This window comes from Onychomys torridus, chromosome 2, assembly GCF_903995425.1.
Source record: "Onychomys torridus chromosome 2, mOncTor1.1, whole genome shotgun sequence".
Lineage (NCBI taxonomy): Eukaryota > Metazoa > Chordata > Mammalia > Rodentia > Cricetidae > Onychomys > Onychomys torridus.
Window position 1 is genome coordinate 144,184,208 of NC_050444.1, and position 16,329 is coordinate 144,200,536.

A 16,329-nucleotide genomic window follows, 5' to 3' on the forward strand; every position below is an offset into this window, starting at 1 on the left:
GTTTTCTCCCTCCTCTTTTCCCTCTTTCTCTCCCAAGCAACTGTAGTTAACAGACCCCAAAAGCACCAATGAAGGATTGACTGATGCTTGTGATTTAACTGTCTATCTTTGAGACTGCCTAGCATTTGGACAATTAAATGGGAAGTCTTTTGTTAGAGTTCTTCCTTTTTGAAAAAGGTGGTAATCTGCTTGGGTTCATGTAGTGGCCTATGCCTGTGCAATAGTTTGATGAAATTTGTTGACGGTGCGTTAACATTGTGCTGAGAAAGCAGAAATGAGGCTAGAAAGCTGGGGTTCATTTTTGTGGACAACTTTGTTTTCTGATTTATGCTCAGGTGTAGATAATAAGTTGGAAAGTTCAACCTGTCCAGGAGGAGAGCGGAACTCTTGGGCTTTGTGGTGCTTTATTACTAAAAGTCAGCATTCCATTTTTGACATTGCATAGGCCAGCTCTTCAGGTATGCCTTCTTATGCTCAGAAATAGTGATTACATGTTATCTCAAGCTTCTTGGTATCCTATTTGAGGAATAGCTGTTGAAAAGAAAATATAATTAGAGGAAGTAAGAGTTTATTAAGTAAAGCTAGTGACCAGACCAGGAACATTGATAGTCTTAAGGAATATTCCTTTGTAACTGTGATCACTGTTTCTTTGATTGAAGTCACTTTAATGGCAATATCAAGCTTGTATTAAACCTAACAGAAGTTAAGAAATTTGATTTCCCTTCTAGAAGTAGGTGAATGGCTTTTCTCTTTTTCTAAAATCTTAGAACAGGTGGATGTAGTAGGGAAGTGTTGGTTAATAGAAGTTGTATCTAGCATTTCTATAGCAGGGGTTCAAAGCTGGGTTCGGGCTCTTGCTTGAGTAACTTTGTATGGTCAGGCAGTGCATGTGCATATAGTATGTTAACAGTTGTAGATACATTCTTTTGCAGTTAGAGCCCTCTTAGCAAGCAGTTAGCTAATAAGGCAATGTTTGTACCCTTACCTCCTCCTCAAAAATCTTCACCTAGACTAAATGAATGATTCTAGATATTTATGATTAGTGTCCCCTTGCTTTAGGCCTTTCTGTGTCTTTTACCAAGTAAGAATAGTGGTCTGATCACAGCTGTGTAGCCAAAACACTTTGATTGAGACCTAAAGGGCCCATGAGCATCTTCAATACCCTTGTCTAAAGAAAGTGTTGACTGCTGTACTTTCATTCTTTATGAATTCTTTAAAAGCATCTATTATTTTTAATTTGCAGCAGCTCTTGCCAGGTAAAAAGTTTTGGGAAACAGATGAATCCAGCAAAGATGGACCAAAAGGAATATTCCTGGGTGATCAATGGCGAGACAGTGCCTGGGGAACATCAGGTAATCTAGCTCTAGCGTCTCTACTGTGATTTATGCCTGTCTTAGAGCTCCCTTCCTCAGCACTTGGCAAGTCATGAATTTCACACCAGTGGCAGAAGCACTCCAAGCAAATGTCCTGTCCAGTAGTATAATTGCCACTAAGTAGCTTAGATGATGTAATATATTAAAAACAATTAACAAAAATCATCTTCAATATTTTCTGAAGCGCTAGTCACAGAAGAATGGACTCATTGGAAATGATCATAATTTTAGCTCTGAGTTTTCACTTTGTGCTGCTGTCAGCTTGCCTGGAATTGGAAAATCCAAGCCTGTACTTTGAACTTCATGATTCTTTTTTCCCCTGTTGACGTTCTGTGCCATATATGGGCTAGTAATCTTTAAATGTGCGTGGGGCTAAATGAAATCACCAGGCACAGACATTCTTGTGATAGACTTCCCTTGAAGAGGGCTGGGGAGAGCAGACACAGCAACGGTAGATAGAAGCCACAGCTTCTAGGGAGGGGAGATAGAAAACCCAGCACTGGACAAGCTGTGTTCAGGACCGTGCACAATGGAGTCCTCAGAAAGATTTGCTGTTGCCAGTAAAAATTATTAAAGAAATCCTGCAACTTCAAAGAGGTGAACATTGGCTTATCTACCTAGCTATGTGAACTGCTGTACTCCTCTGCTATCCTACATAGAGGAGGGGTGTGTTCTGTGTCCTTAGCTTATGTAGAATTTCAGTGCTTAGTGAAAGACCCAAGAGAAACCTTGGCTCAGCTGACCGTGGCAGGTCTCCTGATTCCCAGACATTGCTTTATCCACGAGACATCACTCATAATTTGTTTGGGCCTCTGGCTGCACTGTGTCATACTTGTGTATCTTTTTTGTAGATCATTCAGTTTCCCAGCCAATCATGGTGCAGAGAAGACCTGGTCAGAGTTTCCATGTGAACAGTGAGGTCAATTCTGTACTGTCCCCACGATCGGAGAGTGGGGGACTAGGCGTTAGCATGGTGGAGTATGTGTTGAGCTCATCCCCGGGCGATTCCTGTCTAAGAAAAGGAGGATTTGTAAGTTGGCTTGAGGAACTTGTTCCTATCTCTTTCTTCCCTTTCCCTCAAAGAACAATGTGCCTAGGTACTCAGAGCCTTCATTACAGGGTGTTTAAAACACTTCCATTGTAGCACAGAGCTCAGTGAGCATAGCAGAGAAGTCAGCTACACTTCAAAAATGGCAAAGTCCCCCCCCCCCCCCCCATGGGGCACATTGTTAGGTGAGATACATGATAAAAGCAATGTCTCAGTTAATTGGTCTACGAGAAAACATTCTTCATTACAACCAAAAGCCTAAGAGAGAAGGACTTTCTTTACAAAGAGTCGAAGTTGGGTGTCAGTAGGAGGTACTTGTCTGAGAGGAATGATTGGCCACTATCCCAAGAACCTTAAAAAGGACAAGGCACATGTGGTCATTCTTGTTCTGCAGGCTAGATTTTAATTTTATGGTGGTCTTTCTTGAGCAGCTTTGTTTTCTGTGCCTATCCTGTTGGGGGGAGTTTGAAGCTTCTTTGATTTGTTTTGTGTGTGTGTTTGTTTTTTTAAATTCATTGCCACTGACCTCACTTACCCTGGCTGAATGGCAGCCACAGCAGCATGTGCTTCTTGCTGGTTCCTGTTAAATCGTAGCGTTCTTTCTGCTGTTAAGTCGTAGCGTTCTTTCTGAAGCTTTCTGATGGCTTTCTCAAAGCACAGTGTCTATATCATTAGCTTTATAGATCAAAGAATCTTAAAAAAGAGATCGACTTGAGTTTTCTTCAGTTTGTACTTTGGCTGGTGTTATGTGTTGCAGCTAAGAGGACCACTAGAGACTCCTGAATCTGCCTGCCTTCTTTACCTCCTAACTTGCTTTGTTCTGTTCTTTTTCAGCCTTTTCTTGGAAAGTTATTGTGCCTAATACTGTCTGGTGGCAGATGTTTGAGATACCCCCCATCATCATAATTTTGGTTCCATATATATGCATATTTATTTATATGTTTCATTTGTTAATCTAGAGTACTTTTCTGTGCTGGTCCTGTTTCCCTTCTGTCTCTTAAAACACTAGAGTAGAAGTAGTTGCTATTTGGTAGCCTGTTCTGTATGCCAAGTACATTCTTGAGTACTAGCCTTTTCAAACTGACCTGAATGCTTCTGGATCTTTTGACTTGGTCCAGGCATAGTGACTTATAAATCAGATAGTGAACTGTTTCTGTGTTCCTTCTTAAGGGGCTCCTTAGGGGAGAACAAGATTTACACTTTGGGTATGAGGCATGGGACCAAACCAGATAGATGCTCATTTGCCTATCTTCCCAGGAGAAGACTAGAGCTCTCTTCACTCCTACTCACTTCACTTCCTTCACACCTCCTTCACCTCTAAGATTTCTTTGAGAAAGTTGCTGCCTTCTAAACACCGCCTGCTGCTTTGCGTTACTTACTGTAGGGGAGTGAATGAGAGTGGTGCACGGATGAGTTGGTGTGGTGACCAGGAGCCTGGAAAACAATGGCTGTGAATTTTCTGACCAGTTTCTGGTCTGTAAACAGTAGCCACAGGCACATACCTGGATTGTTGTGAAGTTTGTAGGAGGGAGGAAAGTTGAATTAAAAAGATTAAACAGTGGAATGTAATTATTACTAATGGAATCTTATTTTAATTTTTTTTTTTTTTTTTTTTTTTTATGTGGAGCTGAGGATCGAACCCAGGGCCTTGCGCTTGCTAGGCAAGCTCTCCACCACTGAGCTAAATCCCCAACCCCTTGGAATCATTTTTAAGGCTGTTTTTATGATAAAGCCCTGGATTGTAAAGTAGGGTCCCATTCTTAGTTGTTTTGGGAAATTGGTGATTTTTATCTCTTTCATAGTTATTGTGACTAGATGAAATTAAACCTCAGGCCGGATGAGATCTGGTAGCTGCCCCACCTCCAACTGAAAACAGTGTTCACAGGAGATAGGACTCTTTGCAGTCAGATACTTCTCTAAGCTTCTGAGACATTCATCCAAGATAATAGTAACTCTGCAAGTCTGTGTTCTCCTTTCTTAGGAGGATGGCTGTGGGGAATAACATGTTACCCAGTATTTTGACTTCTGTGCCACCTGTAGGTGGATAGAGGAAGGCTGATGACTATCAAGCTAGGGTGTCGGCAGGTGCCATCTTCTGGCAGATGAAGGCCTGCTGACCAGAGAATGCCTGGTCAGCATTGGTGTTGCTTTCTTCTGATGTTTCTCTAACCCAGGTTTACTCTGCTGTTGGTTAGGATGACACCTGAATCACTCCCTCTCTAGTTCTCATGATATGCATCCAACATCTTGAAAAAAGGTTGGTGTCCCCTTTTTTCTTCAAAACAAAAGTACTTCAGAAGTCTTGAGCAAGGACAATAGGCCATCTGTATATGGGGGAATTGTCTACAGAACATCTACCTCCTAGTCAGAGCAGCTAGGGGGTTTGGTATAGCACTAGCTAAGTGGCCAGCATCATTTGTGGCATAGTAAGTATATAGAACTCACAACAAGTACATCGAAGTACTTCTCAGATAGGACAGCTGGCAGTCAAGATGTTAACTTTTCAAGAGAAGGTGGCCCACAAGGAGGACATTCCTAACGGTGCAGTAGTTTTCCATTTTCATGAGATTTCCTCATCACAGCTTGCATAAAAGGATTTAGCTCTTTGCCTTCCCTTCCCTGTGCTTCTTGAGTTGATTTTGGTGCTGCAAATGCTCTTAATTTAGTAGTTTTTGTTTCTGATATAAGGAGCACTTTTAGGAGGCAGGGCATGGTGGTGCATACTAGAGAGAAGCCAAAGGATCCTGTGAGTTCGAGGCCAGCTTGGTCTACACAGAACCTGCTGCAAACAAACAAACTCCCAAACTTACTTTGAGGATCAGCAGAAGACTCTGACAACTGTGTTGTTCTCTCATTTGCTGTGGATGCTAGCTAGCAGACAGCATGCGTACCCCAGCTTTTAGGGCTGCAGATTTTGGGATAATGAGAAAAACTTGAACCCCTGAGTCAAGTCTTAGTCCCTTTTAGCTTTTATTTTATTTGTTCCTGGAATACGTTATTTCTCTCCCTATTTCCTGGATTCAGAAGTAATTATAAAATCACAGGAGTAACTCATTTTGAAAGCCTCTGGGTGACATTGCCTATCTAAGGACTCTGTTGTTGGTTTCCTTATTTTCTTCAAGGAGGTTGAAGTCTAGTTACTAAGAACAAGAGTGCTACCTACCATGTAGTTTCTCCACTGCAAATATTGGGTTAGTGACAACTACTGGAACTGCAGATGTTGGAGGCTCTTCACAGTGTGTGGCAGGCTCCTGCTTTCTGACTTGGAGAATTCGTACTTGGAGCTTTTCATCTGGGTCACAACAATTTGGCTTGAGAGGCTAGTATACTATAATTGATTTTTGTGAAACTTGGGATATTGTATTACATATAGAATCCAGGGCTTTGAGTCTCAACTGAATTCTTTATAATAGGAATAATTAGCATTCAAGGAAATCTCAATAATAATGTAACAAAATATATTGATATTTAGTTAGTGTGCATCAATATTAGCATCACCCATGGGCTTAGGATTCCTAGGCCCTACCCTAGGCTTCCTGAACTGAAACCTGCTTTTGTTGTTTTGGGGACAAGGTGTCACTGCATAACTCAGGCTGGCCTCAAGCTCACAGTCTTCTTGCCTCAGTATCTTGAGTGGCAGGCTTTCAGGAATGTGCCACCATACCTGCATTTTTAATAAGTCATGTGGCACCACCCTCGCTACCCCCACCCCCCATGATTCACATGTATAGTAAAGTTGAGGCACTGTTGACTCTCCTTGGATGATTATACCATTAGGATAGAGCGCCTTGAGTTTTTGACTAGCTCTACAACAGAAACCACATGCTATAGTCTACAATGTCAAACTTAACAAAGCAAACAAAACCAAACTGTTTTTAATAAAATCGAACATTTTTTTCCTGAAAGGTTTCTTTTTTCCTCTTGGATATCATAGCAGGTGCCTGCTGCTCTCACCTGCTGCACACCAGGAGTCCAGTGGTCAGGACCACGGTGCCTGTGCAGGTTTTCCTTCACAGTGCACTTTTTTCATCTTGTTCTGTCTGAAATCAGTGCACATTTCAAATGTGTCAATGACATACTCGAACCGTTGTAGTGTCCTTTTTCAGTGGTGCATACCACGATAGTGTCTCAGAGTCAATGAAATGTAGTTGTAGATAAGTTTCTCATTTTAGAAAAAGAAGTTCATTTTTTTTTTTTTTGAAGAATTTTAATTTTAAGGATTGCCTTACTTAACCCTTGGAACAACTCCTATGGCACAGTAATTGATAGATACAGAAAATGAGGCTCAGAGGCAAAGTAGGGGTCTTGGGTTCAAGCTTTGTTTTCATTTCAGTTTTGCCTACTTTGGCTTTTGCTCTATGTTGGCTTTTGAGTTGAATCTCATCAAGTTGTTCCACAAGGCCAGCAGCTGCAGACTTTTACTTATTTTCTTGATAGTGAAAGTCTATTCTTGTCAGAGATGCTACCTGTTGTACTTGGAAAAAATTTAGCTTAAAAAATTTGGGTTGGGAGCTGGAGAGATGGCTCAGTGGTTGGGAACACTAACTACTTTTCCAGAGGACAATGTTCAATTCCCAGTACCAATATGACAGCTCATAACTGTCTGTAACTCCACTTTCAGAGGATGTAACACCCTCACCTAAATAAATAAATAGTTAAAAAACTTGGGATTGTCTTTTGGGAAACAAGTATGTACAAGACTTAGTCTAGTCAGCACCATCTTGTTCTTCTACAAGTAGGCACAAACTACTGCTTATTTGGTACAGATGGAGGAGTCTCTGATCTCACTGAATGGACCTTCCATCCACCATGGGAAGTTTTGTTCTAAGAACCCCGCAGTGAGAGGATTTCTGTTTCTGAGTTCTTTGGGAACAAGAGAGATGTTTGGAAATATCTTCCTTTATAATTCTCCAGAGGAGGATAAGCAGGCAGTGCACAGGCCACCTCTGTGCTCCATGGTTCTCACCGATGTCTGCTTGTCTCCTGGTCTGTGGTAGCTGGCAGTGGGGATGTTCTTCACCACTGTGGTGTTGTGCTGTCTCTCGGCACAGCACCCCTTGGTTCCCACTGTAGAGAATTTGATAGGGCCTGGATGCTCGTGTGTTGTCTACACTACTAGTGTTTGTTTTTGAACATTACTGTTTAAGGTTATCATCACTTTAAAGAAACCCATGCTAAGAAAGATTCCAGTGATCCTCGCTTGTTTTGTCATTCATTCATACATTCATGCATTTATGCATTCATTCAGCTCATAGGTTTTTTTTTTTTTTTTTTTTTTAAAGCATTGTTGTGTACTAAGTGACAGGACAAAACAAACGGCACAAACTTACCTTGTCTTTTTAATTTTTCTGTTGAATCTTAATTACATTGTTTCTGAAGTGTGGGTACTTAGGAGAGCTTTTAGGAACATTTTCAGACCAACTAAATCAGAATGTGTGTGGGTGGACCCCAGGCACCTTTAAATTTTGAGATTATGGTCATCAACCTGGACTACAGAATCACTTTTAAATGACCGCTGCAGGAGGACCATATCAGTTACAGGCATGTATTGCTAGGTTTCCAACTCAGCCATCCTATACAGTGTTCTGTGCATCTGCTGTGCTGTATTTTTACATGTATATAAAATAACATTCTTAAACATTGAAGCATTTCACTGCTGTTCATAACTATTCATTGTTTTATAGGTAAGAAAGCTAAGACTCAGAGATTAAATGACCAAAGTCTTATGGCCAGTATGTGTTGCAGATAGAAAACACAGAATAGATTCAGTGCACCTGAGCCAATATTTTCTGAAAGACTTCATAACTGCAGATACCTCACCTTATATATTATTAAAAACCACAAAGATGCCAAAAATTAACACTTTTATACTCCTTTTTAAATTTTCCCCTATTTTAATTTTATGTGATTTGTCTGCACATTTATTTGTACAACATATGCATGCAATACCCCTGGAGGCCAGAAGAGGGCATCAGATCCCTAGGGACTGTTTTGACCTGCCATACTGGTGCTGGAATTGAACCCAGGTTCTTTGCAAGAACAACTAGTACTCATTACTGTAAGCCATATTTCCAGCTCCACTTTTTTGTGTTAGACTCTTTATAAGCTGTTTCCTTCCTTCCTTCCTTCCTTCCTTCCTTCCTTCCTTCCTTCCTTCCTCCCTCCCTCCCTCCCTCCCTCCCCCCTCCCCTCCCCTCCCCTCCCCTCCCCTCCCCTCCCCTCCCCTCCCCTCCCCTCCCCTTCCCTCCCCTCCCCTCAGTTTTTTGAAGCAGGGTTGTCTGTGTAGTTTTGTTGCCTGTCCTGGATCTTGCTCTGTAGACTAGGCTGGCCTTGAATTCACAGAGATCCGCTTTGTTCTGCCTCCTGAGTGTTGGGATTAAAGGTGTATGCCACCACCTCCTGGCTTTTGTTTTGAGACAGGTCTTTTTTTTTTTTTGAACCCTGGCAGTCCTGGAACTCATTATATAGACTAGGCTGGCCTCAAATTCACAGAGATCTGCTTGGCTCTGCCTTCCAAGTGCTGGGATCAAAGGTGTGTGCCACCGCCACCTGGCCGGAAGAAACATTTTTATGATCTTGATCCCAGTACTGTCTTTAGGTAGCTGTCGATCTTATCTTGGCATAAGGCAGATTTGATGGCCAGCTATTTTTGTTGTGTGTCATTGTTTATTTAATGAGCTTTTTTATTTTTAAGTAAACTGGTTTTGTGCGTGTCTATCTATTGGTCTATAACAAGTGCTGAAGTTTGAAATGTTTCCCATAGTTTCTGTAAGTGGAAGCACACCATGAAAATCAACAGGTAGGAACATCCATCAGGTGCCTTAGAAAGAGTTGCCAGTGCTCTACCAAAGATTGGATGTTTTGATAGGGGGAGAAAGTCAGGCAGCAAATTGTAGGAGTGGATTTTATAGGATTGGTGAAAACTAGTCCATTGAAGTTAGAGTTTTCCTGCCTGGCCCACAGTCAGGACAAATCTCTCTCACCCGACAGACGCTCAGACCCAACCAGGTAAACACACAGAAACTTATATTGTTTACAAACTGTATGGCCGTGGCAGGATTCTTGCTATCTAGTTCTTATATCTTAAATTAACCCATTTCTGTTCATCTATAAGTTGCCACGTTGCTCGTGGCTTACCAGTACCTTACATCTCGCTTCTCATGGCGGCGGCTTGCAATATCTCTGCCTCTGCCTTCATGTTCCCAGAATTCTCTTCTCTGCTTCTCCCGCCTATACTTCCTGCCTGGCTACTGACCAGTCAGCATTTTATTTACACAGAGCGATATCCGCAGCACTTCCCCTTTTCTTTTTTTTTTTAAAGGAAGGTTTTAACTTTTACATAGTAAAATTGCATATAACAAAACAATCATCAAGCAAGAATTGCAGTTACAATATTAAAGAACATATCCTATCTATCTTATATTTGTGAGTCTAAGGTTTTATATCTAACTTATTTTTTATTATAACTGAGGAAATTATATAACTATCTAGTCTTCAACCACGTCAAAGACCTCAGAAATATATACTATTACCTGAGAACCGGGAGAAGGATGTAAGTAACTTTCGGGAGTCTTGCAGGATAGACAGAGACAGCTGGCAGCCTGGACAGTCACCTAATGTTCCTTTGTAAAGTTGGGGCATTTGTCTTCAGCCCACAGGGCTAGAGTCTCTTGGTCACTATTTTTAGTGTCCCGTAGAATGGCAGTTTCCTCTGCGAAGCAGGAACCTGAAGGACCATTTTGTCAAGCAAAGTTCAGTGGTCACCTTTCTGTGGGTCCTGTATGTCTAGTTGATCAAGCAGTCCAGGCAAGAACAGTTCCTTGCCCAAATGGCTATTTTTGCCAAGGTAAAGATAAACTCCATATAAAGTGTCTTGGCTGTGAAATTATGAAATTGTTATTGGCTGTGTTTTCAGTATGAGCCCGTGAGGAAATAGATAGGCTGAGCAGGTTTGCAGGAAGCCCATGTGAAGGTTGCTCCTGAGTGAGAATGCTGAAATGTGAGCTGCCACTGAATATGCCTCCACTAGGATCTTGCTTGCTGCAGGACCTTCCTAGTGCTCCCTTCTCCTCGTTCCTGTGCAGTTTGTGGACAAGGCTTTTGAACTCCTTGGGAGATATTAGAGCTGAATGGTTTCTCTTGGAGCCACAGGTTTGATTTATAGGCTTGTAGAGATTCTTCATGTGATACTTACTGACCATTGACATTAATGGTTTCTTCTTGCCATTGCAGTGATATTGTCACTATCTAGACTGTTTTAATGATGATAAAGACAAGATGAAGTTTCTTATTTTGGCATTTTGGTTTCATAGGGAGTTTTGACCCTCACCACTAAAACACTTCTTGGTCCTATTTATTGAGCTTCTGCCAGACAGTGTATTCATCTTTATAGCTGTAGCTATAAAAATGAAAACTCTACTTTTGTACTTCTGCACTGTGGAGGTTGCTGCTGTTTCTGGTTATTATGCAGGTGCTCTTGGCCTTCAGAGCCTCGTCTACCCATATTTGCATTGAGGTCTCAGGGTGCTCCTTCAGTGCTTCTGTGTTCCTAGGCTGTGTGTTATTAGAGGTACAGTCTTCAAGGCCCATCCTGCTGTGGCCTCTTGTACTTTACTGTCTTGATGCCACTTGAGGCTATACTGTGGGTCCTGGTCACACATATTCCCATTTTCATATCCACAAAGGCTTTCTTTTTCTGTGTGTATTTGAACAGAGAATGACTTTAAAAGGAAAATGAGCTCTGAAATAGTATCCTACAGTCTGAGACTGTCAAAGACTCCTGCATTGTAGTTTCTGGTCAAATGACTTCTGAACTCTTTGCAACCTGCCACCTTTCTCAGTCTGCTCACAGCTGTCTGCTACTCTGTGTGCTCCATAAGTTCCACTGGAGTGTAGCTGGTGATTGGATGTTTGATGTAGAAGTGCTTGTCTTTTGTCCACTGGGCTTCCCTTGTACCAGGAACTTGGTTTTGAGCAGTGTGCACTTGTTTACTCCATAAAGCAGTGGTGGGAATAGCAAGATTGCCTCTCTCATTTTATGAAAGTGAAAGTTAATTAGTTCCCTGCAGTGTCAGGGTCTGCAAAGCTCTCCACCATGTCAAGTCCACAAATAGTTGCTGTCCTTTTGAAAATCAAAGCATTTCATTTCCCCCTCTCCTATATCTAAGACTTCTGCTGAATGCTAATAAGAAGAGGTACATTTACATTTCTTTAAAAGGCAGGACCTGAATATATCTGGTACCCAATCCATCACAGTAGGTGTTTGGAAATGTGAAACATTTCAGAAGTAAATTCTCTTGTATAAAATTCCCCCAATTATATCATTAAAACTAATTTGCATTGAAATATATAGTTAGTGGACGATATGAATTTTTAGCATATGCTTCTGAAAAGAAAGATTTAGTTTATTTTGAAACATCTTTTTAAAAAAGTCAATGTTGGCTGGGTATCTGGTGCACACTTGTAATCTCAGCATTTAGAAGGCTGAGGCAAGAGAGTTGCCAAAAATGCAGGCCAACCTAAGCTTTGTATGAGTGTGTTCAAAGCTAGCAAGGGGCAGCAAGAACCTGACTCAAGAAGCAAACAAACAACACAGATCAAAAACAAACAGGCAAATCAAACAAAGTATAAGAATGTTTAAGATTTGGTGCAGCAGAGGGGTGGAACTGGGGTGGTAGTGTGAGTTAGCAAGGTTTATATCCCCAGCTCAAGTAGAGACTAATTGAGTTAGAATGGTTTCAGCCCATATTGTTTCATATTTTGAAGTAAAGGAGGGGTTTATATAGGATAGTGGGGAGTCATGCTAGACAGATTTGAGAGTTGAGAGTTACAGTTTTAACTGGGCTTTGGATAGAAGAGGGGGTTGGGCAGAAGGGGGAGTACATGGTATGATAAGATGTTCTCAGTTCTGTAACATACCTGTTTGTCTGTCTTCCCCCATTTGGCAAAAAATTCTGCAGTGTTCCAGCCTCCATGTTGTTTGTAAACTAGACTGTAATGTCAGAAGTGGGCACAGTCTCGTTTCAGTTAGCATTTAGTGTAGTCTGGTGTCCACAGTGGGTATCCACAATTAGTTGATGATGATTAGTGAAGCTGAAGCTATTTTTTAAACAGGGCCCAAGGGATGCAGACAGTGATGAAAACGACAGAGGTGAAAAGAAGAACAAGGGTACGTTTGATGGAGATAAGCTAGGAGATTTGAAGGAGGAGGGTGATGTGATGGACAAGACCAATGGTTTACCAGTGCAGAATGGGATTGATGCAGACGTCAAAGATTTTAGGTTTGTATATTTTACACTTCTGATTTTTGGATGTGGGCTGTGGGTTTTTGTTTTTATTTTAGTCCCTTCCTTCCTGTTTCTTTTTTTAAAAAAATGGATCTAGTATAGATGATGCCATAGAGGTGTAAACTAACTGGTAAGGTGGAATTGTCTAAGAGCTAACCATGTTTGATGCTTGCCCAAATGATAGAATTTGCATTTGTATGGAGATGGGTTGGCAGAGTTATTTCACAGAGGAGATTTTAGTAGAATACTCAAACTTTGGTGTAGGTGTTGTGGGACTTCCCTAAGTTTCTGCCACACCACTGTACACTAGTGCCCCCCTCTCACTTTGGAGGGAGAAATACCTGAGAACGTGTGCGCCTTCTCCCATGTCATTTATGTTCAATTACATTCTATGTAGGTAGGCCAGGCATCAATTACTTCAGGTTGAAGAAAGAAGGTTAGGTGCAAAGTAAGAGGGGCTCACAATGTAACCCAGGCTGGCTTTGAACTTGCAATCTTCCTGTCTTGGATTTCAAATGTATACTGCCATGCCCAGCAAATGGTTTGTTCATAATTTTACATCCCATGGATACCTCTTATCTATCCTATCTCTGGTCATGCCTGAGTTGCAGATTTTACCCTATAATAGAATATACATAGTATTATACATTGTATAATGTATATATATTCCACAGTTGGCAGCCATTCTTGTTTATATAGACAAGCTTTAGTTATGGTGTGTGATTTCAAAAAGTCTATAAAAACCTTTGTTGAGTGATACACATACAAATAATTTAATGCCAGTCTAAAGCTAATGGGTGTTTATTTGAATGCACATACAAACATGCATTTTACACTCTCCTAGTACCCACTAGTATAAAAGATGTATTTTGCATCATTTGTAGAACAAGTATAGTTGTTTAATAAGCCTAATTTTATATGTATTGAACATATAGAATTAGTCTTTGAAATTTGAGGCAAAGGACAATAAATGCTTACCTGTGTTCTTGGGATGGCTTCAGATGGCCTCACCTCCTTGTATCACAAGCACCCTGGAGCAATGCTTTGTGATGTCTGGCTGTGGCAGGAGGTGGTTGAGGTGGTGGTGTATGTGAAGGAACATGACAATGCTCTTGACTTGTACCAGCTGTATTCTCTTTTTTAGAGGTGAAGGGACTGACTGTTGACATAGGCGGCTCTCCTTTGCCTGTAATGGGTTTCGAAGATACAGTCATTTAACATAGGGTTGTGTTATATCTCAAGAACCAATGAAGTACTCATTTAAACTCATGGCCCAAATAATCACTATTGGTGCCCTTTTTGCTCTTTGGAGTGTGGTGACATGGAGGATGGAACATATGTACACTAGCTTAAGTTTAGCATTGTCTTTGGAGTAGAAGCTTGTGGTCAGTAAAGAAGCTTTACACATTTTTGAACTGATTTGCTTCTTCCATGTCTTTGGCAGGTCGGAGTAGTGTTCAGCACTGGTAATAATATAAATTGTACATGAAAACCTTTTTATTAGAATCATTCTAAGAATTAGATTTTCTTCTAGGAACTAACTTTGGGTGTTTTGCTTTATTTTGAAACAAAGTCTGTGTGCACTCCAGCATGACTTTGAAATTTGCACTGAATACTGGGATCATAGGTGTGTGCCAATATGCCTGGCATTGGAACCAACCTTTGCAGTTTCCTCTGTGTTTAAAGAGGAGCTACTGCTCTGGTGGAGTGTATTTATTTACCCATGCGTTTGAGTTGACACTTGTTTTCATGGCTGCTACAGGATGCATTGTTTTTAGCTTATTGTTTCTTCAATCTAGATTCCATGGTAAAGGTATTATATGTTAATAGCAGATGATACAGGTTCAAGAGGTGTCTAGGAGGGAAGGCAAACACTAGACGAATTATTCTAGAGCTACAACCCTGTAAGGCCTGTCAAAGATCTCTGGTTATTTTGCAGAGCTAGCTTTTAGGACTGTTAATGAACTATGTCAAGGACATCAACTGGGGGTTGCTGTAGTGTCCCTCCCCGATCAAAATAAGCTTTAATGCCCTTTACTTTCTCTGTTTAGCCGTACCCCTGGTAATTGCCAGAACTCTGCTAATGAAGTGGATCTTCTGGGTCCAAACCAGAATGGTTCTGAGGGCTTAGCCCAGCTGACCAGCACCAATGGTGCCAAGCCTGTGGAGGATTTCTCCAACATGGAGTCCCAGAGTGTCCCCTTGGACCCCATGGAACATGTGGGCATGGAGCCTCTGCAGTTTGATTATTCAGGCACGCAGGTACCTGTGGACTCAGCAGCAGCAACTGTGGGACTTTTTGACTACAATTCTCAACAACAGGTACAGTGTGTGTCTTTGTCACCCTTCTCTTTCCTCTCTAGCCAGCACATTATGGGGGGTTGGATGGGCAAAGATGTTATAATTTTAGTATGCCATCAGCCAGCTACTTTTGGTCCAGTAATGAAATAAGTTTACAAAGCTCATCTTTCTACTCAGGAAGCTGGTTCTTAGGCCAAAGTTGCTGGGGAGAAAGCACTTTGTCCTACATATATTGTGCTTGGATTGTCTCTTCCCACCTTGGAGATTTTTGTTGTATGCTGTTGCTGGTTTGTTTTGTGTTAAAAAATAATGAGGAGCTAGAGAGATGGCTTAGTGGATAAGAATGCTTGCTTTGAAAGCAAGAAGAGCCAAGCCCAAATCTCCGGTACTCTTGTAAAAGCTGGACATAGCTGTGCATGCCTGTATCCCTAGTATTGGAGGTCAGAGATAGGCATGTCCTGGAGCTTGATAGCCAGCCTGACAGTCTAGCAAAAACAGTGAGCTTCAGATTCATTGTGAGACCCTGTATCACAAAATAAGATGGTTTAAAAAAACAAAAGGTGGAGAGCCCATGTGAATAATACTAGGGAACCTCACAGAGGCACATGTACCCATTTCTCAAGTGTGCATATCCTTTTTTCCCCCTAAAAGGAAAATGTATAAGATAGTAAGCTCTTGTCCCTTACGTCAGTATAATACCAACTCATTCTTAGCGTTCATGTCTTTTGTTTATATAACACATATAACAGACAGGTACCTTTCAGAATAATTGGAATATGATTTAATTGAGCATGTAAAACACTGTAAGGTCTACAATTATTATTTGGTGCTGGTGCATGTGCACGTGTGTGCATGTCTGTCATGAGAGCCAGAGTTGTGTGTCTGTCACCTGTGCATGCACCTGCAGAGGCCAAAGGAAGATGTTGGATGCTTTCCTCTTTGCCTAATTTCCTGAAACAATCTCTCACTGAGTCTGAAACTCAGCATTCTGCCTAGTAAAGCTCCAGTTATCTTACCCCCCACCCCCTTAAACCACCCACCACTCCCCGTGTTGGAGTTACTGTGCTCAGCCATCCTCATTGCATTGCTCTTACCACTGAGCCATCCCCCAGGCTCAACTTTCCTCTTCTGTTTACAAGTTTCTAAAAAATTATGTTTGTGAGTTTACAGTTCCGTTTTTTTTGAGGCAGTGTTTTCTATGAATCCAAGGCTGGCCTGGTCTAGGATGGCCTTGAACTTATCTTCTTGTCTCAGCCTCTCTTTTTAATTTCAATTTTTTGTTTTATTTTATGTATGTGGATATTTTTTTTCTTTTCTTTCT

The 16,329-nt window shown here is 41.3% G+C and overlaps 1 protein-coding gene across 17 annotated transcripts in view; it reads left to right on the plus strand.

The window, feature by feature from the left end:
- Pum1 (pumilio RNA binding family member 1) overlaps window positions 1-16,329 on the plus strand; it is a 125,702-nt gene that overhangs the window by 55,419 nt on the left and 53,954 nt on the right. For 9 of the 17 annotated variants that reach the window (XM_036177838.1, XM_036177842.1, XM_036177843.1 and 6 more), the window contains 4 exons: window positions 1,244-1,352; window positions 2,225-2,403; window positions 12,535-12,701; window positions 14,759-15,029. The exons of 2 other annotated variants lie outside the window; for them this stretch is intronic. In XM_036177838.1, coding sequence (XP_036033731.1) covers window positions 1,244-1,352; window positions 2,225-2,403; window positions 12,535-12,701; window positions 14,759-15,029 — 726 coding nt within the window. The remainder of the gene's footprint in view (window positions 1-1,243; window positions 1,353-2,224; window positions 2,404-12,534; window positions 12,702-14,758; window positions 15,030-16,329) is intronic. 6 more of the 17 variants (XM_036177847.1, XM_036177848.1, XM_036177849.1 and 3 more) reach the window with 3 other exon arrangements.